The 27,275-nt window shown below is 37.9% G+C and overlaps 1 protein-coding gene across 2 annotated transcripts in view; it reads left to right on the top strand.

The window, feature by feature from the left end:
* ITGA2 (integrin subunit alpha 2) overlaps positions 1–27,275 on the top strand; it is a 110,394-nt gene that overhangs the window by 43,007 nt on the left and 40,112 nt on the right. For both annotated transcript variants that reach the window (XM_047871110.1, XM_047871101.1), the window contains exons 3-11: positions 4,398–4,507; positions 9,598–9,689; positions 12,966–13,080; positions 13,255–13,382; positions 15,974–16,122; positions 21,007–21,157; positions 21,441–21,606; positions 24,053–24,129; positions 25,891–26,029. In XM_047871110.1, coding sequence (XP_047727066.1) covers positions 4,398–4,507; positions 9,598–9,689; positions 12,966–13,080; positions 13,255–13,382; positions 15,974–16,122; positions 21,007–21,157; positions 21,441–21,606; positions 24,053–24,129; positions 25,891–26,029 — 1,127 coding nt within the window. The remainder of the gene's footprint in view (positions 1–4,397; positions 4,508–9,597; positions 9,690–12,965; positions 13,081–13,254; positions 13,383–15,973; positions 16,123–21,006; positions 21,158–21,440; positions 21,607–24,052; positions 24,130–25,890; positions 26,030–27,275) is intronic.

Below are 27,275 nucleotides of genomic sequence, written 5' to 3'. Positions count from 1 at the left end.
ATTTGTGTGTGGGGTGAGTGTGTGGGGGGGGGGGTGTGAAAGTGTGTGTGTGTGTGTGTGTGTGTGTGTGTGTGTGTCTAAAAGCTAACCTCAAGAAATCCTACTGGCCCTACCTTCAAAATACATCTAAAATAAGATCACTTCTCATGAGCCCTGTGGGAGCCCCTCATCTCCTCTCGCCTGAATTTTGCATTTGCTTCCAAAATGCTTCACTTGCTTCACCTTTACCCCAGGGCAATCATTCTCAACAGAGCAGCCTTCAAAACCCTTCTAAAATATGTCAGATCATATCACTACTGTGCTGAAAACTCTCCAGTGGCTTTCTCATGTCACTCAGAGGCAAAGCCAAGTTCTTACAATTTCATACCAGTCTTATGGGATCTGGTCCTGTGACCCATCTGACTACATCTCCCCCACATTCCTCCTTATCACTGCAGTCCAGCCACAGGGCCTTTGCATTTGCTGTTCCCACAGCCTGGATTATTTTTCCTCCAGAATTTTATGGCTTGCTTCTTTACCTCCTTCAAGTCTTTGCTTAAATGACACTTTCTCAGTGAGGCCTCCCTGACCATTCTAATAAAGATTACAACGCCTTCCACCCCCCCCCCGTGTGGGAAGGTCCCCTCCCCAAGGAGAAAACAAAAAAGAAAAAACCTCAAGGCAGCCTGTCTATATGTGTACGTGACAACATCCCTCACAACTTTGTAACATGAGACCACTTAATCAGACTGTTTGTGTGTTACCATATATGGAGACAAAGAAATAGAAAATGTATAAAAAACTACACCACGTGGCATTCGGGGTGCAGTTCTTCTGGTACAAACCCAACTGAGCAGTGCCGGCTCGAATAAAGTTGCTTCCTGGAAAGAAAAGCCTCAGTGTCATGACTCTGTGTGAGAATCCTCCTGTACTCCTAACTCTCCTGCTCATTTTTCCCACAGAGCACTGATCACCATCATGATATGTTTTATTTACTTATTAAAGTTGCCTATCTTTTCCCACTAGAATGTAAGTTCCACAAGACCAGTAATTTTTGACTGACTGACTCACTGATGTATCCCTAGTGCCTAGAATCGAGTCTGGCACATAGTAGGTCTGGCCACCATGTACAACCTCACAGGATGCATACGTAACAAGGCCAGGGCACACTATTTATATGGAAATGGTACCCCCTGGTGTGGTGCAAAATTTCAGCCTCGCAGGATCGCAATAAACATCGGTAGCATCAAATAAAACTTGTTTTGCCCTACTATTTTAAGTACACCTCTGTCAATAATCTCTAGAAAAATCGCTAGTATTAAAGGAACACTTGGAGAGTTTATAGACTCACGGACCAAAGGAAGATATTTATAACAGCCCCTGGATTGTGGGTTTAAAACTACCTACACCACCATAAATACTGTTTACTAACTAAACAAAGTATTTTGAATTCCACTGGAGGTGGGCAAATTGGCTATGTTTTGGAACTCTACATAATCACTATTTCCCCACAAGATAATTGAACAGTAAGTGTTATTTTAAGTCATCTTGGAAGAATTCCCAGTTTCACTGCAGGAGAAAAGAGTTTATGTCTTGGGATTTTGTTTTGTTTTCAGAATCAGCACACACGACTGTTCATGCAGCTCTTTTGTCTGGTTGTGATTAAGTTAAGTCCATTACTTCAAAGAAGCTTTGCCATACTTCAGCAGGATTTACTCACTAACCTATCCTATTCTTCACATTTGTAACATTCTCTCCTGGCATGTTTCTTCCTGTTACAGCTGATTACATAAGATTTTATAAATAAATATACCAGCCTCCTCATCTTCCTGTCTGATTAATATAAGAATGTCACAATTCCTTTGGAGCAGCCACTAGTGATGTCATAGCCTTTCCTTATGAGGATGAATTGTCAGGAATCAGAATTTCACTGAGGCCTCCGGGTGAAAGCAAGGAGGAGAGTCTACTGGAAATGTTGCCAACAAGGAGTTAGCAATGCTCTATGAAACATTCTCTGCAGTCACTAGCATGACCTGTCGGCGTCTTACTAATGTGGTTCACCATATTTAAAAAATGAGTCATATATGATAAGGACACCATTGTTCTTTACCGGTCACCGGAATGATCTGTTTTTCCACTGTTTTCTATTGTTTTGTGTTAAGAGTTTAGTATGGCATAATACTGCCAGAGATCTATGTATTCTTTGAGAGAATTTCAAGTACGTTCACATCCTTTTTGTTAAGAGGCACACAATTGTACAGATACTTCTTTCTCTCTCTTCTTCCCATCTGATTAATGTAGGAGACCACGGCCCTCACAACAGTAGTGGAGATGTCATAACCCTTCCTGAGTGTGAGATTATCAAATCCTGAATTCTTTGATGAGGCAGGAGGAAGTGAAGGGGAGAGTATCCGGGGAACACTTAGGCAATAGGAGAAAGCAAGTAGCCTTTTGAGCTTTCTCATTGAGAAAAAGGTAGCTGATGGTGCTTTATTGCCAAAGGCTCTGAAGAACAGGATGGTTAAATGTTAGATGAGAAACACTTAACTTTTATTCTGCAGTGTGTTTCTCTTGGGCTGGTGAGGATGGATGGAAAATGTGCACAGTACAAGTCACCCGAATTACCACATTTAGTACTATTTGAACATACTCTGCCCTTACCTATATTATGAACAGTACAGCCTGGGCCTACAGTGTGGATGTGTGCTTACCAGATGACCTTGGCTGGTGTCCTTCCTGTCCACAGCCTCCTTATACGCCACACAGCCACACCCCCATCACAGTAGGTATGGCTTGACCATCATTTCCAGGTTCTATTCCTTGATTATTCTGGAACCCAACCCATTTGTTCAGATAGCTTTCCCAATCTGGGCCCTATGCCAGGCCTTCTTGTAGCTAAGAGGAAGGAGAATAACCTAAGGGTTAAGAGCTTGGGCTTCAGAATCAGTTACACTTGGCTCTCACTAGCTATGTGAATCATTAACTGTCTTTCAAAATAATCTGTATTTTCCTCTTTCCTCTGTATTCATACTCTTCCCTCTGCTGAGAATAATGACTGACACCTTCATCCTCTGGTATTCATTTTTGTATCCTCTGACCATTTTAATGTTTGTTCCAGAGGGAAGCCTATTTCTATATTTCTGTTCATTTGGACTGTTATTGTTTTCCTTGGCATGTATTTTAAACAGCTTTACTGGATTTAGTAGATAGAAGCACACCTTCATCTTTCTGTACTCATTGTGGCACTTAGTGTGAGGCACATGTTATTTAATCAATAAAGCTAAAACATTTATGCAGAAGCCTCATGAAAGAATTTAAGTTTCGTCTCATGTTTCCCAACTTTGACAAGGAAAAAACATTGAATCAAATGTGCTTTCTTAGTAACTGGATGCTGCTGAGTAATTAACCTACTACAGATTCTAAAGATCAGACTGTTTGCATGGACGCTTTCTGTCTATTCTTCTGTGATCAGAAATGTTAGATGAATGGTTCCACAGGGAAATAGTCTCTAGTTGGAGGAGCTCTGTAGGAAACAAAACTAACCAAAGAAGGATGTGAGCACCAGTCTCTAAACTCTGCTTCCTGCATTCTGGCTACTGATGTGTCACATAGAAGGAGAGCTCCATAGTATATTTGCTCTGTGTTTTTGCTAAGGATCCCCTTATATAGACAATAAACAGTAAAGCCACTTAGATAATTCATTTGCTCCCTATGTAAATTAACATCTGAACACTGAATTTCAAAGACTTAGTATGGAAAAAAGAATGTCAAATATCTCATGAATGATTTTTATAATGATTGTATATCAAGTTAGAGAAAATATATTAAGTTAATTCACCTTTGCTTTTTATTGTATTAATGTAGCTAGTAGAAAATTTAAAATTACATATGCAGATCACATTTGTGGCCTGCATTATATTTCTCTAATGTATTTTCCATATTCATCAAGAATCAGGATCAGCAGGGGCATCTGGGTGGCTCAGTCAGTTGAGCATCCAGCTCTTGGTTTCAGCGCAGGTCATGATCCCAGGGTCGTGGGGTTGAGCCCTGTGCTCAGGTCTTAGCATGGAGCCTGCTTAAGATTCTCTCTTTCTCTCTCTTTCTCTCTCTCTCTCTCTCTCTCTCTCTCTCTCTCTCTCCATCTCTGCCCTTCTCCCCCACTCACACTCTCTCTCTCTAAAATAAAAAAAAAATAAAAATTTAAAATCATTTAAAAAATATTAAAATCATTTAAGAATTTGGACCAGCTAAGAGGAAAGGAAAAAGAACTGGTTATAGCTGAACAAATATGAATTACTATTTTCTTATTAAAAATTGAAATTAAATGTGGGTTTTTTCATTGTTTAGTGGTCAGTTTTAATCTTTAAGAAACTATAGCTAACATTTTATATTTAATGAAAAAAAATTCCTCTTTCTAGGTTACTGGTTGGTTCACCTTGGAGTGGTTTTCCTGAGAACCGAATGGGAGACGTGTATAAATGTCCTGTTGATCTGTCCACTGCTACATGTGAAAAACTGAATCTGCAAAGTAAGTGGTAATTAGAAATATGATTTTTTACAAATAACAAGATCTCATTGTTATAAACCTAAATAAAAAACAATAACAAAATCAATCATAATTCTGTCTTAAAGAAATAGACACAGCTTTTTTTTTTTACCTTTGTATCTTTAGTCATATGAGGTCCAATTGCATCCAGTCTTTCAATACAGATTGAAGACCTGATTTAACAAGATGCATGGGAAATGTGCTGCCTCGTGGACCATCTAGCCCTAGACTGTGGACCACTTTCCATTAATGTTTAAGATTGTTTTGCTGATTCCTTACAGAAATCTAAGTTTATCCATACCTCTCTCCCTCCTCAAAACAAATTATTAAGTATACACCTGTCAGTACCAGGGTTGCATTTAGAAGTAAGGAGAAATACTCTGTTTCTGGTCTTGACTAAGTAATTGCATTCTAAGAGAAAAAAAAAGTCATCATTTTGAATCCTTTGTGTTTGGAATTGCTGTTTTAATTACCCATATCTCAGAGGCTTTCTATTAATGCATAAAGTTATTAAAGGTGCAAGACTAAAAAGCTAACTAAGTCATATTTCCATGCAATATTTCCTGGTGCATCGAAAAAATTACTCAATTCAATCATGCCAAAAAAAACCCAGCACTGACAAGTTTTAGAGTTCTGAAGAACTAAAATAGATTAGGAAATCTATGTTAGGGAATCAAGGGAAAGTAGAGATTCAAAAATAGTGATTGGGACTTAGAATCAAGGGCATGTTTCTTATACATCTTTGTATACCTAATTTCTAGCATCATTTCTGGCATAAGATAGGAGTTTAATTAACATGAGGTGGAAGGAACTTCAGTGGTGTCAAATGCTACCAAAGTTGAAGGGTATGAAGACTGAGTACAGATCATTAACTTATTTAAGGAGACAATGGGTGAACTAGATCAGTGCTCTTCAAACATTTTGAACATTCATCTGTATAAGACATATATAATACATATTATAAACATACATTTACATACTATTTCTAAAAATAATAAAAATGTACACATTAGGAGTGAATGCTCAAAGGTTTTATTATATAGTTCAAACATTTTATTATATCACCCCCAGTGTACCATATCACCTCTAACATTTGAATACTCATCTCATATATATATATGTGTATATATATTTTTAAGTTTATTTATTTAGAGAGACAGCGAGAGAGCTCAGGAGGGGCAGGGAGAGAGGAGAGAGAATCCCAGGCAGTCTCTGTACTGTCAGCAGGGAGCCCAATGCAGAGTTCAAACCCATGAACTGTGAGATCATGACCTGAGCTGAAGCCAAGAGTTGGATGCCTAACTGACTGAGCCACACAGGCCCTCCTATACTTTTTATTTTTTAAAAATTATATGCATGCACTGACTTATTATCTTCTTAAATAAAAATAAATTTAAAAGAATAAGCACTGCAATGAGATACCACCTCATACCTGTCAGAATGACTAAAATTAATAACATAGGAAACAACAGATGTTGGCAAGGATGCAGAGAAAGGGGAACCCTCTTACACCATTGGTGGGAATGCAAGCTAGTGCAACCATTCTGGAAAACTGTATGGAAGTTCCTCAAAAAGTTAAAAATAGAACTATCCTATGACCAGAAATTGTACCACTAGGTATTTATCCAAAGGATACAAAAATACTGATTCAAAGGGGCCTATGCACCCTGATGTTTATAGCAGCATTATCAACAATAGCCAAGTTATGGAAAGAGCCCAAATGTTCATCACTGATGAATGGATATGAAGATGTAGTATATATACAATTACAATTACTATTGTACAATTACTCAGCCATCAAAGAGAATGATACCTTGCCATTTGCAATGACGTGGAAGGAGCTAGACTGTATTATGCTAAGATAAATAAGTCAGTCAGAGAATAACAAATACTGTATGATTTTACTCATATGTGGAATTTAAAAAACAAAACAGATGAACATAGGGGAGGAGGTGGGGGGAAACAGAGGAAACAAACCAGGAAACAGACTCTTAACTGTAGAGACAAACTAAGGGTTGATGGAGGGAGGTGGGTAAGGGATGTCTAAATGGGTGATGGGTAGTAAAGAGGGCACTTGTTGGGATGAGCGCTGGGTGTTTTGTATGTAAGTGATGAATCACTAAGTTTTACTCCTAAACCCAATATTACCCTACATGTTAACTAACTAGAATTTAAATAAAAACTTGAAACAAACAAAAAGAATAAGCACTGGGTGTTATATGCAAGTGATGAAACACTAAATTCTACTCCTGAAACTAGAAAAATAATTAATGAATCAAAAAATAAATTTCAAAGAATAAAAACATACACATAGCAGTTCTGTTATCTTCTTTCTGCACTCCAGCAGATCACATTTTGCAAATTTCTTACCGCGACTATGAATCTAATAGTGTTGAGGGGAGAAATGGATCACAAAGAATTTAAGAACATGTGAGGCATGAACAAGTTCTACAAGTAAAAGTAGCCCTTTGTTTACAGAATTTGAGTAGTGAAGGAGAGTTGGGAAAATGGATGGAGGAGCAGGGTTAAATGAAGATTTTCCTGATAAAAATGAATGATCCTATTTGTAGGGAGAGTAGAAGGAGGTGATGAAAGGGAGTAACTATTTATCAAGAGTAGAATTAACTGGTTGGAATTAACATCACTGGTCCATGGGAAAATCAGTCTTAGAAAGATTGCTCCTTTCTTGAAGACACAAAGGAAAGAGACAACAAGGAGGACTTCCAAGAATGACCTTTAGGTAAAGCTAATAAAATAATGGCCCTGGGTCAAGGAGGGTAAGTTAAAGTTAATGCTGGCTAGTCAGAGATTAGCCAACAAATTTAAACATTATTTAATGTTTAAATAATACTGTTGAGGAGAATTGCAATGTTCCACAGCTCAAGAATGGATACAGTCAGTGGATGATGCCCTAGTTGAGTGGGAGAGAGGAAGTTGGGGATTATTATTTTACATGGCTAGTCTCATCATTTTCTTCTATTTTCTTATTTACCTTATTTATCTTATTTAAATCCAAGTTAGTGGGGGCACCCGGGTGACTCAGTCGGTTGAGTGTCTGACTTCAGCCCAGGTCATGATCTTGCAGTTCGTGAGTGCAAGTCCCGTATCGGTCTTTGGCTGACAGCTCAGAACCTGGAGCCTGCTTTAGATTCTGTGCTTCCTTCTCTCTCTGTGCCCCTCCCCTGCTCACACTCTGTCTCTCTCTCTCTCTCTCTCAAAACTATATAAACATTAAAATCTTTTTTCTAAATCCAAGTTAGTTACTATATAGTGTATTAATAGTTTCAGGAGTAGAATTGAGTAATTCATCACTTAAATACAACATCCAGTGCTCATCCCAACAAATGCCTTCCTTAATGCCCATCACCCATTTGGCCCATTCCCCCACCCAACACTCCTCCAACAACCCCCAGTTTGTTCTCTGTATTTAAGAGTCTCTTATGGTTTGCCTCCCTCTGTGTTTTTAACTTACTTTTCCTTCCCTTCCTCTATGTTAATTTTCTTATTTAAATTCTACATATGAATGAAATCATATGGTATTTGCCTTTCTCTGACTGACTTATTTCACTTATCATAATATATTCCAGTTCTATCCACCTGTTGCAAATGGCAAAATTTCATTCTTTTTGATCACCAAGTAATATTCCAATATATATATACATACATGTATGTATATATATATTTACACACACACACACATATGTATACTACATCTTCTTTACCCATTCATCCGTTGTTGGACATTTGGGCTCTTTCCATAATTTGGCTACTGTTGGTAGTGCTGCTGTAAACATCGGCGTGCATGTGCCCCTTCGAATCAGCATTTTAGTATCCTTTAGATAAAAACCTAGTAGGGCAATCGTAGTCATAGGGTAGGTCTATTTTTAATTATTTTAATGTTTACTTATTTTTGAGAGAGAATGAGTGGGAGAGAGGCAGAAAGAGAGGGAGACAGAGGTTCCAAAGCAGGCTCTGTGCTGAGAGCATAGAGCTGGATATGGGACTTAAACTCACAAACCGTGAGATCATGACCTGACAAAGTAAGACACTTAACTGACTGAGCCACTCAGGTGCCCAGTATTTTTAATTTTTTTGAGGAACCTCCATACTCCTTTCCAGAGTGACTACACCACAACCAACATACAAATGGGTTCGCCTTTCTCCGCATCCTCGTCAACATCTGTTGTTTCCTGTGTTGTTAATTTTAGCCATTCTGACAGGCGGGAAGTGGTACCTCATTGTGGTTTTGATTTGTATTTCCCTGATTATGAGTGATTTGAGCATCCTTTCAGAATTTCCTTTTAAAATTCACTCACTACTGCTTTGGGCCAGATTCCACTATATGCCATTTTTATTTTTTTATTTTTTTATTTTTTTTAATATATGAAATTTATGGTCAAATTGGTTTCCATACAACACCCAGTGTTCATCCCCAAAGATGCCCTCTTCAATACCCATCACCCATCCTCTCTTCCCTCCCACCCCCCATCAGCCCTCAGTTTGTTCTCAGTTTTTAAGAGTCTCGTATGCTTTGGCTCTCTTCCACTCTAACCTCTTTTTTTCCTTCCCCTCTCCCATGGGTTCCTGTTAAGTTTCTCAGGATCCACATAAGAGTGAAAACATATGGTATCTGTCTTTCTCTGTATATATATGCTGTTTTTAAATAACACTTTAGAGATATTTTTTTCTGATCCAGAATAAAGCATTACATGGAGCCATTGTGACCTTGAAAAGAGTGGGGGTTGGCAAATCGGAGACCAAATAGTGTCCTCAGATGTGTTTTGTTTGGCTAGCACTTTGTTTTTAAAAATTTTAAACTTAAATGCCTATAAGTCATGCCCTTTCAGATACCACCCCCAATATCTTACATTCTGTAGCCTCACACATTTAAATGTATGAGCTGCCAGATCACTGAAGGTCCTTCATTTCTCTACATGTGAATATATAACGTGAGTACCTGGATATATGACACTAAACTCAATGCTACATATAAACATGAGTGTGTTTTTTTTTAACAACTTTAAATAAATGGCAACGATTTATTCACTTTTTAAAATCTTTTTCTCTGAAAGCTGCCACAAGCATTCCCAATGTTACCGAAATGAAAACCAACATGAGCCTTGGCTTGACACTCACAAGGAACGTAGGAACCGGAGGATTTCTCGTGAGTATTTACCTTTCAAATTCTCATCTGTCTCAAGAAAGTGTGAAGTTAGTGTCTTCTCGCCATCCTACCTATCAAATCAAATCTTGACGTTTAAATATTAGAGTTTGCTTTGGGATAAATCATACCATGTGGATATCCAACGTGACATACCTATCTATTGGTATATAGGCTTATTAAGATACCCAATAAAACCATTGCCATAGAATGTCTTAGAAGAAAGCAGCAAAAAGAACACCAATCCTTTGCCCTTGGAAAGTGTGCTTAGCATTTGTTGATAACAACATAATTCCAGGTCCTGTTTATTCTTCCCATAGGAATTTTAAGATAGGTACTGCTAATTCAGAGAGTGCATTTCCAGGCTGAAGAGTATTTCTGTCTTTAACCATTTGCTATAACCCTTTGGCAAATCTGATATCATTTAAGTCATGTCTTGGTCCCTCATCTTATTTCATGTTAGTGTTTATTCTCATTGAGTTTCTAGAATGCTGTGAGAAAACATTACAAGTCAGTGAAATAGAAATACCTTCTTTAACAAGTGGTTTGGGGACAACTAATTGGTTAATAACTTGTATATCCAAATATACTTTCAAGTGGATTAGAGTTAATATAAAAAACTGGAAGAAAATGAAAATTTTAGAAAATTTATAAGCTTGGAACTAACAGAAGAAATAATATAGGAAATTGTTGAAAAGATTAATTTGACTATATAAAAAAATGAAAACCATCACATGCCAAAAAAAAGTTTTTGAGGCAAATAAAAACCCAATCTTACTAGACATTTCCACCAGCATATAGATGATCCTAGTTATATTTATTGCCCTGTTAAAATAGCCATAGAAAACTTAATTTAACTTTACATTAGTTATGTCTATACCATCGACATGCTAACTTAAAAGCCTAGATGTATAACTTAACTATTCTAAGAATATAATTAATTTTGAACAATGTCATTCTCCTTTTACTAATAGATATTAGTATTCAAACATTGGTACCACTCAATAACTCAGATATCACTTATATTATGTGTAATTCAAAGCATAAATAAATAGTGCAATGAATCTTCATCGTTCATGATATTCCAAAGTTTTAAAAATAGGATTGTTTTCGTCTCTTTTTGTTTGCTTATTTGCTTTTGAGGTTGAATAAATTTAAGAAAAGGAACATATTGAGATATAGGGATTACAGGACGTACTTCTAAATTTTCAATTTGTAACTTCAGATAAAGTAAAATAAAATTGCAAGAGAATTTAAGAGATTAACAACCAATGTAGCAAGCAGAGAAGGAGGGAAGAGAGAGGGAAGGAGAGAGAGGGGAAAAAAAAATCCAAAGCTTCCTTTACATACCTAAAAGGTCAAAATCTTAAGATACTCTTAAGAATTATGTGGAAAAGGCTGACAATCATCACATTTTTTTGAAACTGCTTAAGTTCTGGGCTTAAAGCAGGAATGTAGTTCTGGCATTAACAATTGGCATATTCTAATTTCAACTTCTTAATGCTGTTTTCCATTGCTTTTCAAACAAAAAAAATTCTTGAACACTTCCTGAGTTATTATTTTTCAAGGTGATTTTAAAAAACCAACTTGGGGATGGGGATTGATTATACTAATCAATATTATTGGTATTCATTATTTGGTAAACTAATCAAAGGCATCAATTGTGATTTTTCCCTTAACTAATTGGCATCATGAAGTAGTGTTATAGGAGGAAGAACTATGGATTATTCACTGAGCATGAACTATGACCACAGCTGCTTTTCCCTTGAGCAACCAACAATTAAACTGGGTCAAACAAATTCCCTTTTATTCTTCCAATTTTTTTTTTTGCAGGTTCATACTTTTTTGTTAAATTTTAATAATTGAACCAGAGCTTTACATAATGTTAAACTTTGTAGATGCTCTTTAGGATCTTAACTAGACTTCTCTTTCCCATTTTTCTCCTTTTACATCTAGCAGTTCTAACAGCATTTAATGTAATGTTTTTCTGGTGTGATTTAATCACAATTTTATCAGGAGTTCTTGGCATTGAAAGGCTGATGAAAAGGAAAGATCAGAGGTTGGGTTAATGGAGATATTAAGAATTGGAGTATGTATGATGTGGGCAAGGAGACAAGTGCCAGCTTGGATGACTTTTAGGCAGTGGAAATAGGGGGATCAGAAGTCCTCAAATACTTTATAACATCATTAAAAGCTGGCAGTTCATGTACCTCATTTGTCTTTATTTAGTGGATTTTCCCAAAGAATTTGTCTTCTTGGACTCTCCTTGAAAATTTGGAAGATCTGGCAAGGCTGGCAATGGGCAGGAGCCATGGTGGCCTGCCCTTGAGTATGACACCTGGACTCTTCATTTACCATGGCATCTATACCAGCCCAGAGCACTCTTAGGTTCCTGCCTGATCCTGGGGCTTGTGGGTTCATGGTTTCCGCTGAATAGAATAAGTGGTAGTATATATATAATACAATAGTAAAAGTGAATAGTATAACCTTTGTTCAAGATAACAGTAGGGAAACCTGGGGTTCAGTCGGGTAAGCGTCCAACTCTTGATTTCGGCTCAGGCCATGATCTCACAGTTCATGGGTTTGAGTCCCCTCCCCCACCCCCACCCCGCCATCGGGCTCTGCACTAACAGCACAGCATAGAGACTGCTTGGGATTCTCTTCTTCCTCTCTCTCTCTCTCTCTCTCTCTCTCTCTGCACCCCACCCCCCTGCGCTCCCTCTCCGTCAGAGTGAGTAAATAAATAAATTTTGGGGGGAAAAAAGAATAACAACTGTAGTGATGCTGGCTAACAACTATGTGCCATGTGTTATTTACCCCACACTGTTCTAAATGCTTTACATCTAGAGAACCATTTAATCTTCACAACACCTTGCATGATAGTAGATATGATTATCCTCGTTTATAGATAAAGCCCCTGAAGTCCAGATAACTGAGAGACAAAAGATGAAGGAAAGCACCTCCTTTCTCTAGTTCGGTGACCTGAGGGTCTCCTCCCTACACCGCTGACACCTGTCTCCCAGCCCAGCTGCTATCTTCTCCCTCCCTTCTGTTTGTCCTTTCTTTCTGAGGCACTTTCTCTCAGAGGCTTTTTTGACCCGATAGTTTCAAGAGTTGACAATTTCTATTATCTTGTGAAATCATAGAAATGATCTCTGGGGGGGAAAAAAAAGAAAAAAAGAAAGAAAGAAAAAAGAAATGATCTCTAAGTTTTACAAATGGAGAAGTAGAAGACTAACATTTTCCATGTGTTTTGTCATTGTTCTCATTTCTTTGAAGACGTGTGGTCCCCTGTGGGCACAGCAATGCGGAAGCCAGTATTATGCAACTGGTGTTTGTTCTGATATCAGTCCCAATTTTCAGCTCTTGGCCAGCTTTGCACCTGCAGTTCAGAGTAAGTGATGAATGTGCAGAGGGTCCGAGCAATACCTTACATGAAGGGCAGAGGCGGGATTTATCAAGTACCACCCAACCCCTCTCAAGTCCATTTTACTTTGTCCTATTTGCATATAAGTGTGAAGAGTGAATTAACAATGGAAATCTGTTTCTTTCATCTTTTCCTGTGTAGCCTGCCCTTCCCTCATAGATGTTGTGGTTGTATGTGATGAGTCAAACAGTATTTATCCCTGGGATGCAGTAAAGAATTTTTTGGAAAAATTTGTCCAAGGCCTGGATATAGGCCCCACAAAGACACAGGTATGGACATGAATAATACATACACTAACCCACAGATTTCTTTCTAATAAAATATTGTTAGATATGAGGTCTTAATATTTGCATTTGTCAAATCCCCACATTAAATGCATTTAATGTTAACCTTGACAGTTAATTGAAATTTGTACTACATTGAGTTTTTCTGTCTATGACGTTGCCCAGTGTTGGTCTTTGAGCTTAGATTTCTATTTCTGACACGCATCAGATATAGGATGTAGCATTTTCATCTTTTCCAGCTGCTTATTTTTCCCTCCTATAACTTATAAATTTATCAATACATTTTAAAATCCAATATGTATTATTTTCTTGACAGCCACTTGGACTAATAATTAATTTCTTTTGTTGTCCTTGAATTTCTGGGATTTTTGTAGAGAAGTCAATAGACAGTCAATAGGCGCCTGGGTGGCTCAGTCCATTAAGCATCAGACTGATGATCTCACAGTTCATGAGTTTGAGCCCTGCATCAGGCTCTCAGCACAGAACCTACTTCAGCTCCTCTGTCCTCTCTTTCTCTTCCCCTCCCCCATACATACTCCCACATGCTCTCTCTCTCTCTCCCTCCCTCTCAAAAATGAACATTTTTAAGTCTATAAACACCATAATCCTATCTTGTTATTTTTTAGTCTTTTATCATATTTTACTCAGCCCTTGCTTTTTTACACAGAATAAGACTTTTTAATACTTTTGTATAGCTCTCCATGTTTTAAGGAGTCTTTAATTTGCTTTTCTATCTTCTTGAGATAGGCATCCAAAACTCAGGAACAGAAGCTTCACGCTTCCATAAAACTGAATAACATTTATTGTTAAAGTTCTGGGTCTTCTTTCTTTCTTTCCTATTGGATTTGCCCTTTCACGGTCATTCTGGTTGAACCAATATCAACAGAGCCAGTTGACAGAGTTCCCAGTGTATGTTCTTGGGTTGTTCCTGTCATCTGATGCCTTGTGTCCAACATCTAGTAACAATTGTTGGAACATCTTCCCCTAAATGCTTCACAGTTAGCTATATTGAAATTTGATTTTCTGCTTTCCTGTATAGTATTACAAAATATTATTATATGTTTTCCATTGATGTTGCTTTTCAATACTAAGAGGACATTAATGTTCACCAAATCTTTGGAGCTTTCACTGTGGGCTTTTACCAGAAAATTCTATGAATAAGACCAGGTATAGCATTTCTTTCTGGATAGCATCCTGTTAAGGTCCCATTATAAGAGAAGTTTTCCTAGGTATCTGCTTGTTTTATCCATCTCTAAATGGACTTACCCCATAACATGACTTACTATATTTAATAGTCTCTTGAATGGAATTCATGGCCTTCCCCTTCTTGTCTTCCTACCCCCATGCATTTTCTTCATCTCTAGAGGTGATTTACAGTCTCTTTTTCTTACCGTCTAAATTTGACCTTTCTGTAAGTCCTAATATACTACATTTCCTTAAGTCTTCTATTCATTATTCCCCTTTCTCACACAGGAGTTTTGGGACTGTCATACCATCTTCCTCTCATATTAGACTTTGAAATTCATAGAGTGATTTTTGATCCTGTCCTCTCTCTCAAGTCTTACATACTGTCCTAAAGAGAAGCCTCCACAAATATATTTTTCACATCTTCCCAGTGCCTACTTCGTTGCTTCCTAGCAAAAGTAGCTGATTGAACTCAGAAATCCAGGCCTTGCCCCTTCCACCTTCCTTACGTACTGACCTCTATCTTAAGGACCCTTTTACAATACTGACCTCTTGTTGCTACTTCCTATTCTAGAAGCCCCCAACTCCTATGCATAGAGGATGATTTCAGTGCTGAGAATAAGGACATTAATAGAGAAGTATTTGGCCTTCTTGATCTAAAGAATTAGGGTATGTGCCCCAACCTTGTTCAGAAGTTGTTCCATCTGTCAGATTTCTCAGATGAGACTCTCTCTAATGGCATTTTCTCTGAAGGCCAAAAACCTCCTGCCTGCTTGCACATATAGCAGCTTTCTTCCAAAGATGCTAAAGTCCGTGATTAGAGGAAATCCAGAACAATAAATGCATTCAAATTGACTGTTTTGATTAGCTCACTCTTTTTTTCTTTCATATTCAAATATAATTCTTTGTTTATTTTGCACCTGTTTTTAATTGATAAGCTGTTATCTTCCATCTATGACTGCTTATAATTGTTTACATGTATATATACATTGTTAATCAGAAAGTTTATATCATTTTAATCTTTCTGTTATGAACTGGATTCTAATATTATCCATATTAAAATATTATAAGGCCCTGCTTAAAAATCCATTACTAGATAATCTATAACTATTGTAGTCAAAAATCTATAAATATTTCTCTTGAGAACCAAATCATATATGATAGGACATGATCTTGCTTATCAACAAATACTACTGCTGTAACTAACAGCTTCTAACAAAGAAGTCATTCCATTGGAAGAAAAATAGCTATTCTTAAGAACAAAATTGAAAATGCATATCAAATACTATCGTCCCACTTCAAATGCACTTTTGATTTTGATTTATATTGGTTAATTAGAAATTATTTATAACTTAATGACAAGCCTTTAATAAACTTATGCTTTCTTGAAGGTGGGGTTAATTCAGTATGCCAACATACCAAGAGTTGTATTTAACCTGAACACTTTCAAAACCAAAGCTGCAATGATTGAAGCAACATCCCGGACATACCAATTTGGTGGAGATCTCACAAATACATTCAAAGCAATTCAATATGCAAAGTAAGTTATAATGTAAATAGCCCAAATATTTTGATAAAATAGAAGTGCTTTTAAGTAAGAAAGAAGAAAAAGAGACAAAGAAAAATAACATACTTAGTGTCCACACTTAGAAGTAATTAAGAAAAGTTCAAACATTCTGTCATTTGAACACTTTGAGAAGGCACTAGGAAATGAAATTTTAAAGTCTTAGATTTCTAGGATTTTTATAAAATATTCCATGACTTTTAAAGAAGATTTTATATAAAGTAAAGGAAACAACATTAAAAGACCTTAGGTTAAGTAGGAAATGGAGCAATCTCCAATTATTTGTTAGTATTTATCAAGGCCACAGACAACTTGAGCTAATGGAGCCCTTCATGCACATTAAGAAGGGCCATAGAATCTTAAATGTTTATGAACTTGGAGTATGAATTGAATGGAATGGGCTCACTATACTTATTACAGTCCGGGTGGTGTGAATGTTACAACTGTATAACCCTCTCTTAATTTTTAGCTCAGTGTCTCTGTTTTCTCAGAACTCCTTTTAATCATATACCTTTACAAAAATGCTAAAGACTCTCCTATTGTTAAAAAATAAATGAGAACAATAACTTCACCTTCCTTTAAGCCTACCTCCTGTCTTTGTCATCTTGTGCATTTCTTCCTTCAACTACCATAACTCCTTGAAAAATTGTCTATTTCCCCCCCCCCCACTTCCTTGAAACATATGGCTTGCCACCAGGTGAACGTAGCTCTCTTTATCAGCCAACAACCCAGTGGTCCTGCCTCAAACCTCATCATCTTTAGCTTCCCTTGCCATTTGCTGACGACGAACACAAACTGCTATTCCAGCCCCAGTTGCCATGACATCACAAACTTCTAGAATCCCTGCCAGCTTTTTGTCAACAATTTTGCCTCTTCACTGGCTCCTTTTCCTATTTTTTCTTTACTAAACAGAGCCCTCTTTTTTTTTTTTTATAGCTCTTTTCTCTTGGGCATTGTCTCCACTCTCATGGCATCCACATTAGCCCTGTGTGGGTCACTGCATTGCTATGTAGTCATTCTGAATTCCCTCCCAAAAATCCACACAGGCATTCAGTTGATGCTGGGTATATTTAATTTGGAGTGTTGGCTCACTTATCAAATTCAATACATCCTAAACCAGCCTTATTCTTTTCCCTACCCATGCTCATGACTTTGCTGTTTGACTCATGCTACCACCTTTCCCCCAGGCATTCAAAGTAAACACTTGCTGGTTTTCTTTATTCTTTCTGTTCTTTCTTAATCGCACACATCTGGTCAGTCACCACATCCTGTCCTTTCTATTTCTGCATTTCCTATTGTATCCGCTCATTTTTCTGGATGTATATTGTAGTTGCTGTTTCTATCAACCATTGACTTTCCCTATATGTCTCATAAGCAGATGAGAAGATATGATTGGTTTGGTTAATCTCTATTGTCCCCATTGAGATGTTCTTTTGGGCCATGCTATCTCTGCTGGCCAGTCCATTGCCTTTTGGTGCCCTTTATAGTCCAGTAAACTAGACTCAGAGGAAGAGTAGGTTGACATAGAAAATGGCCTAGAAGAAGCTACAGACTGCAGAGGGCTTGTGTTTTCAACAGAAAGCATGGATGTGGTATTTTTCCCTGTAAGGAGCCTGGGGACCTGGTAAGCTTTCTTCTCAAGAAGAATGGTCACTGTCTGAAGATGTGACTTTTTTTAGCTTTTATTGTCCTTTTAGAACTTCGGTTTTCTCCCTATCATCTCTCTCTTACACTATTTCCCAAGCTAATAGAAATCTTGCTGCTGTTAAGAGAATTACTTCTTTTTTTTTTTTTTTACTTTTTTATTATTTTTTTAATGTTTGTTTTTGAGAGATAGAGACATAAGAGCGCAAGCAGGGCAGGGGCAGAGAGAGAGGGAGACTCAGAATATGAAGCAGGCTCCAGGCTCTGAGCTGTCAGCACAGAGTCTGACTCAGGGCTCAAACTCACGAACCATGAGATCATGACCTGAGTCAAAGTCGGATACTTAACTCACTGAGCCACACAGCTACCCTGAGTGAGAATCACTTAACTGCTTACTCACATCTTCCAGAATTTAATTACCTTTCTTTCTTTTTTTCTTTTTATCTTATTTTCCATTTATCCATTTATCTTATTTCATTGTGTGCCTATGGTTATCATCTATTATTCTAAGACCTGAAGGTAATCAGAACAAATGAGGCACAGTTTCTACCCTCAGAAATCTTATAATCATGCATGAGTTCATAAAGAGTATAATTCACTCAAAAAATATTTCATGTAAGTACTGTATTCAAATTTGGGTGACAAATATAAAATCTTTTTCTATCCTTCTACATTCTATATAGAATACAGGAAAGTTTTAGGGATTAAAATTATATTCTCAGTGTTAAATATACTGAAATTAAAGTGTCCTTTATACATTCAGGTGAAAATACTTAGCAGGCATTGAATACATAAATTTGAAATTAGAGAAATAAATGGAAAAAGATGTAGACTTTCAGGTGTCATCATATAGGTGGTAGGTAGTCCAAAGGAGTGGGTGGCATTCCTCAGAAAGAAATACAAAAAGAGAATCCAGTAGACAGAGAAAATGTTATTGGACAACCGGATACCCATCTAAAAACAAAATAAAGCTGAATCCCTGACTCAGTCAAATCAAAATAAATTTCAGCTGCACCAAAAATTTAAATCTAGGAAAATGGAATTATTAAAGGACTATAAGAAACTGGGTGATTAAAAGAAACAATTCATACAGCTCAGAGCCTGGAGCCTGCTTCATATTCTGGGTCTCCCTCTCTATCTCTTCCCCCTTCCCCACTCATGCTGTCTCTCTCTGTCTCTCAAAAATAAATAAACATTAAAAAAATTTTTTTTCAACGTTTATTTATTTTTGGGACAGAGAGAGACAGAGCATGAACAGGGGAGGGGCAGAGAGAGAGGGAGACACAGAATCGGAAACAGGCTCCAGGCTCTGAGCCATCAGCCCAGAGCCTGACGCGGGGCTCGAACTCACGGACCGCGAGATTGTGACCTGGCTGAAGTCGGACGCTTAACCGACTGCGCCACCCAGGCGCCCCTTAAAATTTTTTTTTAAATAAAAAAAAAGAAACAAGTCATAGAGATAAGAAATCCTTTTAAAATACCATGTCAAGGGGCCCCTGGGTGGCTCAGTCGGTTAAGTGTCCGACTTCAGCTTAGGTCACGATCTCGTGGTCCGCGCGTTCGAGCCCCGTGTCGGGCTCTGGGCTGATGGCTCAGAGCCTGGAGCCTGCTTCCGATTCTGTGCCTCCCTCTCTCTGCCCCTCCCCCATTCATGCTCTGTCTCTCTCTGTCTCAAAAATAAATAAACGTTAAAAAAATTTTTTTTAAATACCATGTCAAATATAAAATAAACACATAAAAAGTTAATGAAATTGATTGTATCAAAATATTAAATTTCTATACAGAAGTGTATATATACCACTAAAATTTAAAAGATTAATGAACTGAAGAAAATATTTATATATATATATGACAAAAGATAATTTTCTTGACTAACAAAGATCTTATTAATTAGAAAAATAATGAACAATACAAAGAAAAATGGACAAAGATAAAGAAAAATCAAGAGTTCATAGAGAAAAAATATAAATGGCTAATATAAAATGCTCATTATCTCTTCATAATGAAAAAGTACATATTAAAACAATGATATATTATTTCTCACTTATCAAAATGCCCCCAATTTAAAAGTTTAATAATCCTCATTGTTAAGGAAAGGAGATGGAGAAACGCATTTTTTTACATTATCGTAATATAAATTGGTGGAAATTTTTAGAGGACAATCTGGCTATATCTGTCAAAATTTGAAATGTGTAAATCCTTTGTCCCAGTAGTTTCACTACTAAGATTTTATCCTAATGACACAGTTGGAAAAGTATGCCGAGATACATACACAAAGACATTTATTACAGTATTACTTGTAAAACTCAAAATGCCCTAAATGCACAATAATGAGGAATTGGTTAAACTATGGTTACCCCCAAATAATGAGATATTATGCAGCCATTAAAAAAGGAGAGCTTTGTATGTGCTGGTATAGAAAGAGCTCCATGAAAATGAAAAACAAGTGTATGGACTATGCCCCCATTTGTGTGAATGTTTGAGGAATAGACTATGCACATACATCTAAAGAAAATGTTTTCTATAAGGAAACATAAATTGATAAAAGTGGTTTCCTTTGGAACAGTGGCTTGGTGTCACATTTTTAAAAAATGTTTATTTGTGAGAGAGAGTGTGTGTGTGGGCATGTGAGCAGGGAAGGGGCAGAAAGGAGGAGACAGAGGATCTGAAGCAGACTCTGCAGTGACAGCAGAGAGCCCGGTGTGGGGCTTGAACTCACAAACTGTGAGATCATGACCTGAGCTGAAGTCAGGTGCTTAACTGACTGATGAGAGGTGCCCCTACATTTTTATTTTATACCTTTCCAGGGGCTTCTGGGTGTCTCAGTCAGTGAAGCGTCTGACTCTTGATTTCTACTCAGGTCATGATCTCATGGTTCATGAGATGGAGCCCTGCATCAGGCTCCACGCTGTTAGGGGAGCCTGCTTGGGATTCTCTCTCTCCCTCTGTCTTTGCCCCAGACTACACACACACACACACACACACACACACCATGAAAACTATGCAAGATATATATCTATTTCCCTTTAGGCTGCAAATAGAATGTAGGTAAATATGTCACCAGAACTGACATAGAGATAAATTCCAAGTCACAATAGGTCATGCTCAAAGAAGTTAGTTTCAGAACTAACTTCATGAAGAAGTTAAATTTCTAACCAGAGGTCCACATATTAGCTTCATCTTTTGATAGTGAGTTTTTAATTCTGTCTGCCACAGAGATTTTGCGTATGCAGCAGCTGCTGGAGGACGGCCAGGTGCTACCAAAGTAATGGTGGTTGTAACTGATGGTGAATCACATGACGGTTCAATGCTGAAGGCCGTGATTGATGAATGCAACAATGACAATATACTGAGGTTTGGCATAGCGGTAAGTAGATTTTCTTTTTAGTTGTCTTTCAGTTAATGGGTGAGTGCTCCTTTGTAACATCACTTCCCAAGACCGCACGCTCTCATTGGCTGCTCACAGCTTTACAGGAAAAGAAAATTTTTACTCTGTCTCCACGTCTTGTTGATTTTCAGTCCCATTGACTACAGGGTTATGGATTTACTTCTCCAGAGGCTCCATTGTGTTCAGAAATATAATACTAGAAAGTATAATGGGGTGGAGTACAGCTATAATGACCTTTTTTCTCTCTGTCTCTATTTTCAAGGTTCTTGGGTACTTAAACAGAAATGCCCTTGACACCAAAAATTTAATAAAAGAAATTAAAGCAATTGCCAGTATTCCAACAGAAAGATATTTTTTCAACGTGTCTGATGAAGCAGCTCTACTAGAAAAGGCTGGGACACTAGGAGAACAAATTTTTAGCATTGAAGGTAAAAGAACTCCATCTTTCAAAAACTTTTTTTGAGAATTCTTGATTTTATTACTGTATATTTACTCTAATAATGTGACCTTGTATACCTTATATGAAAGGACTCCGATGAATCAGTAAGAAAAGTAGACAACATGAATAAGTAGGTTATAGAAGATAAGATACAAATGGCTAGTAAACATAAGAAATATTCCCAATTTCAGTAATTGTTTTAAAATATAAATTAAGTCAATGTTACTTTGTGCCTAAAAGATAACAACGATTAGTAATATATGATCTTGGAGATATTATGGGGAAGCAGAGAAGCTCATATACTATTGATAAGATTATAAATTGTATAGCTTTGGGGGGAGGGCAATTTAGTAATATCTATTATAATTGTAAATAGTTTTACAATTTTTTACACTGCATATTTTATAATCATAAAAAGTTTTGTCTTTCTATCCTATGATATAATTTCTGAAATTCTAGAATTTGTTTACAACAAACATGTATACATTTAAGGTTAGAAAAGTATAGGGGTGCCTGGGTGGCTCAGTCTGTTAAGTGTCCGACTTTGGCTCGGGTCATGATCTCACGGTTCATGAGTTTGAGCCTTGCATCAGGCTCTGGGCTGTCAGCTCAGAGCCTGGAGCTTGCTTCGGATTCTGTGCCTCCCTCTCTCTCTCTGCCCCTCCCTCACTTGCACTGTGTCTCTCTCTGTCTCACAAAAACAAATAAAGGTTAAAAAAAATTTTTTTTAAGTTAGAAAAGTATAGTGAAGATTTTTAATAGTTCAGATTTCAAGGAAATATGTTATATACCAGATCTACAATAATTTACTTATACGGCCTTGGAAGGTCTAGTCGGTGTAGAAATACTCAATGTTTAAGAACTCACTGTTTGGAACACATTTCCCAGTTGGTAAAAAATCCCACATGATCCAAATTCTGGTTCCTGGTCATTAGTTCAAATAACTCTCAGCAGTAAAGAGCCTATTTTATTGAGCACCTGCTATATATCAGGTATCTTTCAGAAGCTGGGTCCAGGGGCATTGCATAAATTAAGCATTAATTCTTGAATCTTGTCTTTATTTCCTGATTGTCCACTGGAGTCTTCTATCCAAAAAATATTATTGCTTCTTTAAACATCTGATGATACTTCTAAGCTGTTTAAATCAGCATCAAAATCCAAATCCAATGTGCTCTGAGATAATATAAAATTATTTGGCTTCCTATGGTACAACTTACACTTGTTTGTGGTGGCATTGACATGAATAATCACAATTCAACCTAAATGCCAATTAGAAATGATTTTGTGCCTTACCTGCTATTATGGATTTTGGGGAAGCACTGTGCTACTTTATTAAAAATTGTCTTGGGGCACCTGGCTGGCTCAGTCAGTGGAGCATGTGACTCCTGATCTCGGGGTTGTGATTTTGAGCCACATATTGGGAGTAGCAATTACTTAAAGATAAAATCTTAAAGAAAATGAATCTCTTCTCATCCTTTGTAAATTATTACATCTTCTAAACAAGTGACTGTGTCATGTTATATATTATATATATTACTCTCTATGTCAAAGTGTTGGTCTAGGAACTTATTCCTTTTTGTGAAGATTAATGAAATGTAACCATTTTGACCATACTGAGTCCTGCAGCTCTGGTGTCAGGGGCAGGCACATATGTAGAAGTAGGACAAACTGCCCAATTGGTAAAATTCCTACTCAGTCTTGAATCCTGGATCCTGAAACCTCACCCAAATATCTGTCTGGTTAGTCTTCATGACATGTCAGCTACCTGGCTCTTCCAACTGCATCTGAGATATGTGTACACTTATTAGTACCGATATTTTTTTTTAATTTTTTTAACGTTTATTTATTTTTGAGACAGAGAGAGACAGAGCATGAACAGGGGAGGGTCAGAGAGAGGGAGACACAGAATCTGAAATAGGATCCAGGCTCTGAGCTGTCAGCACAGAGCCTGACGCGGGGCTCGAACTCACGGACCGTGAGATCATGACCTGAGCCAAAGTCTGACGCTTAACCGACCAAGCCACCCAGGCGCCTCTAGCACCGATATTTAAAAGCTAAAAATTCAGTTAATTTCTTAGCTAGGAATAATAACTTTTTTGAAAAAAGGCCATGACTTCAGTTTTTATCTTACCTCATCCCCTATATTGAGTGTTTTTGATATCAAGAACATCCTAAGCATACAAGTAAACGCATTAATGCGTAATCAAGATTAAGACCAACTTCAAACACTATCTTGGAAGTATTGTGGGTTCCCATATATGTTAGAATACTTCTGAGTGATTTCTCCATCCCAGAATATTTTTGAGTGACCATGAGAACATTGTGTGTGTGTGCATACGTGTGCATATGTTCACGTGCGTCTTTGTGTGCACGTGTGCTTGAAAATCTGATTTAAAAATTGACAGCAATATAATTCTCAAAATTACATTTTGCAGGTACTATTCAAGGAGGGGACAATTTCCAGATGGAAATGTCACAAGTGGGATTCAGCGCAGATTACTCTCCTCAAAAGGTGTGTAATCAGATAACTTCCAGCTGTGCTGTCATTTGGCTCAACACTTCTGGGCACAGCGGCTTTATAGAGAGAGTGGAAAAAGGAGCCATGTAGTGAGCAAACGTTCAGCTTCTCAGTCATAGTTGTTTAGTTTCTTTGTGCTGCTGCTTTGTCAACTAAAAAGTGAAGGATAACAATGCCTTCTCTTCCACGTTTCACAGAGGTTTTTATGGGAAAAAAAAGAAAATGCTCCAAAGGACAAGCACTGTATTAATTCAAGGGATTGTCATTGCAGGAATTTCCTTTAAATCAATTAACTACCAGAAAAGTTTATTTAAAAAAGACACACAAACTTTTGTTAGCACTGCCATTGGTGAATTCTGAGTTGCCAGAGTATCTCTTTTCTAAGAGCAGAGACAGAAGATAGGTGAAAAAGTGAGGAGTTAGGCCACATGTGAGATGCAACGTCTTCTTAGCTCAGAAAATCCATTGTTTCTTGTCATAAACATCCACTTCCTAGGGCTCTGGTTCCAACTCTGCTCAGGGTCCTGGTGGGATAGTAAAGGGGCCCAGATGTAGTGACACTGGAAAAGCCTAGGGAACAGTATGAACTCAGAGAATTTGATTGCCAGAAGCAAGGATCAGGAACGGCTTGGGGTTTTTTTCTCAAGAATAAAAGGTGCTAACTTTTTCTGGATCACCAATCGTTAGAGATACTCACTCATAAAAGTTATGGGTTTTTCCCTCCGGAAAAAAAAATGTAAATGAACCCTCACACAGAGAATTTTGCACACACCTTCCTGAGATTTTTGTACACTTCCTGCAGTCCTTTCCTGCATCCCTGATTCAGAGTCCCACATTTATGACAGTCATTCTCTTCATTTCATGGTCTCTTGTCCTCAAAATGGGCACATCATTTTCCAACCTGCTGTATTTTTAATGGCTTATATTTTTCAATCCAAAATCCGTAACTTTGGTGTTTTCTATGATCTAAGATCAAAAACTGAAAAAAATAATAAATCCCATCCTGACCACCCTGCCTTCTGTGGTGATGTACCGCTTTTGACTGTTTGGGTAGATGTTGAGTCCCTCAGAGCAGCCTGTATTTCTTGTGTGCCGCCCCCCACCCCCGCTGTGCTGACCGTGGCTGTTCTCCACCAAGTAGACTGAATGTTCTGCCCTAGTTACCTTTCATCGCTGAGCTATTTTCAAATAGATGGGATAGGATATAGATAATGGAGGAACATCTGAGAAGTGACCAAGAGAAAAGAGAAAGAATGTTGAAAATAGAATAGGTCAGAAGGGGGCCTGCCAGGATGATGTGCCTGGACAGCAGAAACGCCCCACCTCTCTTCCTCTGCCAGCTGCACTTCCTATTTTCTCAAGCATGCCCCACATCCGACCGTGAACTTTTCTTATGACTATGTGAGACAGGAGGCTCATTTCTGACTTCTTTCTAACAGCTCACACTGTTTGGCATTTGCAGATGGGGGCCTCTGAATGCAAATTGGAAGGTGGCTATGTGCTTCTCCTGTAGCATAGTAGAGATTTATCTATAGAATGTATCAAGGTAACATAGCCTCAGGGAAGACTTTTCTCCAGCACAAAATATATTAAAACAATTTGAGCATATATCAATTTGGACATACATTCATATACGTTTTACTTTATCATCTTCTTCTTAAATCTAGACCCTTTATTTCAATGTTTTGCCTCCCCTGCATTCTCATGCCTTAAACCTGGTTTATTTTCATGGTCTTCATTTTTCATTTATTTTAGGATATTCTGATGCTGGGTGCAGTAGGAGCTTATGGCTGGAGTGGTACCGTGGTCCAGCAGACATCTCATGGACATATGATCTTTCCTAAACAAGCCTTTGACCAAATTCTGCAAGATAAAAATCACAGTTCATATTTAGGTAAGGCATAGCAGCATTTGACTCAGAAAATTTAAGCTCCCTTTTTTTAAACTAGCCCCTTGCTAGGGGGCGCCTGGGTGGCTTAGTCGGTTAAGCATCCAACTTCCGCTCAGGTCATGACTTTGTGGTTTGTGAGTTCGAGCCCCACATTGGGCTCTGTGCCGACAGCTCAGAGCCTAGAGCCTGCTTCCGTTTCTATCTCCCTTTCTCTCTGCCCCTCCTCTGCTCATGCTCTGTCTCTCTCTGTTTCTTAATAATAAATAAAGGTTAAAAACAATTTTGAAAAAACTAGCCCCTCTCTGAATTTCAAGATCCATTAAGCAAAGCCCTTGAAGTGTCATCTAATTATTATATTTATTACACATGTTTATGTTGCCTCTTTGCAAATCAGACCTTGGCTACAACTATTTAATGACATACTGTATTACACTTACTGATGTCTTCTGGCTATTCAAGCAGTAGTTATTCCTGGGCAGTGCTTGCACTTCTCCCAAATGGAAATAGTTCCTAGAAGCCAATATAGTAAATGGGAGTCTTATGTTAATTTAGAGTTCTTAGTCTTTTTGGTTCCTATAATAAGCAGCCACTGATTTTGAGTACCTACTATGGGACACTTCCTGAGCTGGCTATTCTATCTACATAAACATTTAAATCCTTCCCACAACCCTTTGAAGAAAGTATTATTATTCCCATTTTACCGTTGAGAGCCAATGAGGTTAATAACTTGCCCAAAGGCAAACAACTTAGCAAGCGGCAAATCCAGAATTTGAACCTGGGACTGTCTGACTCCATAGCCTATGTTCTGTCCACTGCATTCCATTACCTTTTAAATTCATGTAATTGTTCATTCAAAAAATACTTGTCGAGTGCCAAGTTCATGAGGGGCTGATGGGACAACCCAGAATCTAGGGCCTGTTTTACAGGCAGGTGTCGCACCCGTGTGGAGCACACTTAGATCTGGGCATCACCCTGAGGGAGCACGGATCACACTGACTTCACCTTTGGCCCTCTGTCTTGTTCTCCCCTCTGGTGCACAGATGCTACCACTTAAAACAATTTTGTTAATGTTTATTCATTTTTGAGAGAGAGAGAGAGAGAGAGGGAGGGAGGGAGAGAGACGGAGTGCAAGCGGGGGAGGGGCAGAGCGAGAGGGAGACACAGAATCCGAAGCAGGCTCCAGGCTCCGAGCCATCAGCACAGAGCCCGACGCGGGGCTCGAACCCAAGAAATGTGAGATCACGACCTG

The sequence above is a fragment of the Prionailurus viverrinus genome, chromosome A1 (genome assembly GCF_022837055.1).
Source record: "Prionailurus viverrinus isolate Anna chromosome A1, UM_Priviv_1.0, whole genome shotgun sequence".
Taxonomy (NCBI): Eukaryota; Metazoa; Chordata; class Mammalia; order Carnivora; family Felidae; genus Prionailurus; species Prionailurus viverrinus.
This window is presented reverse-complemented; position numbering and strand designations above follow the sequence as displayed.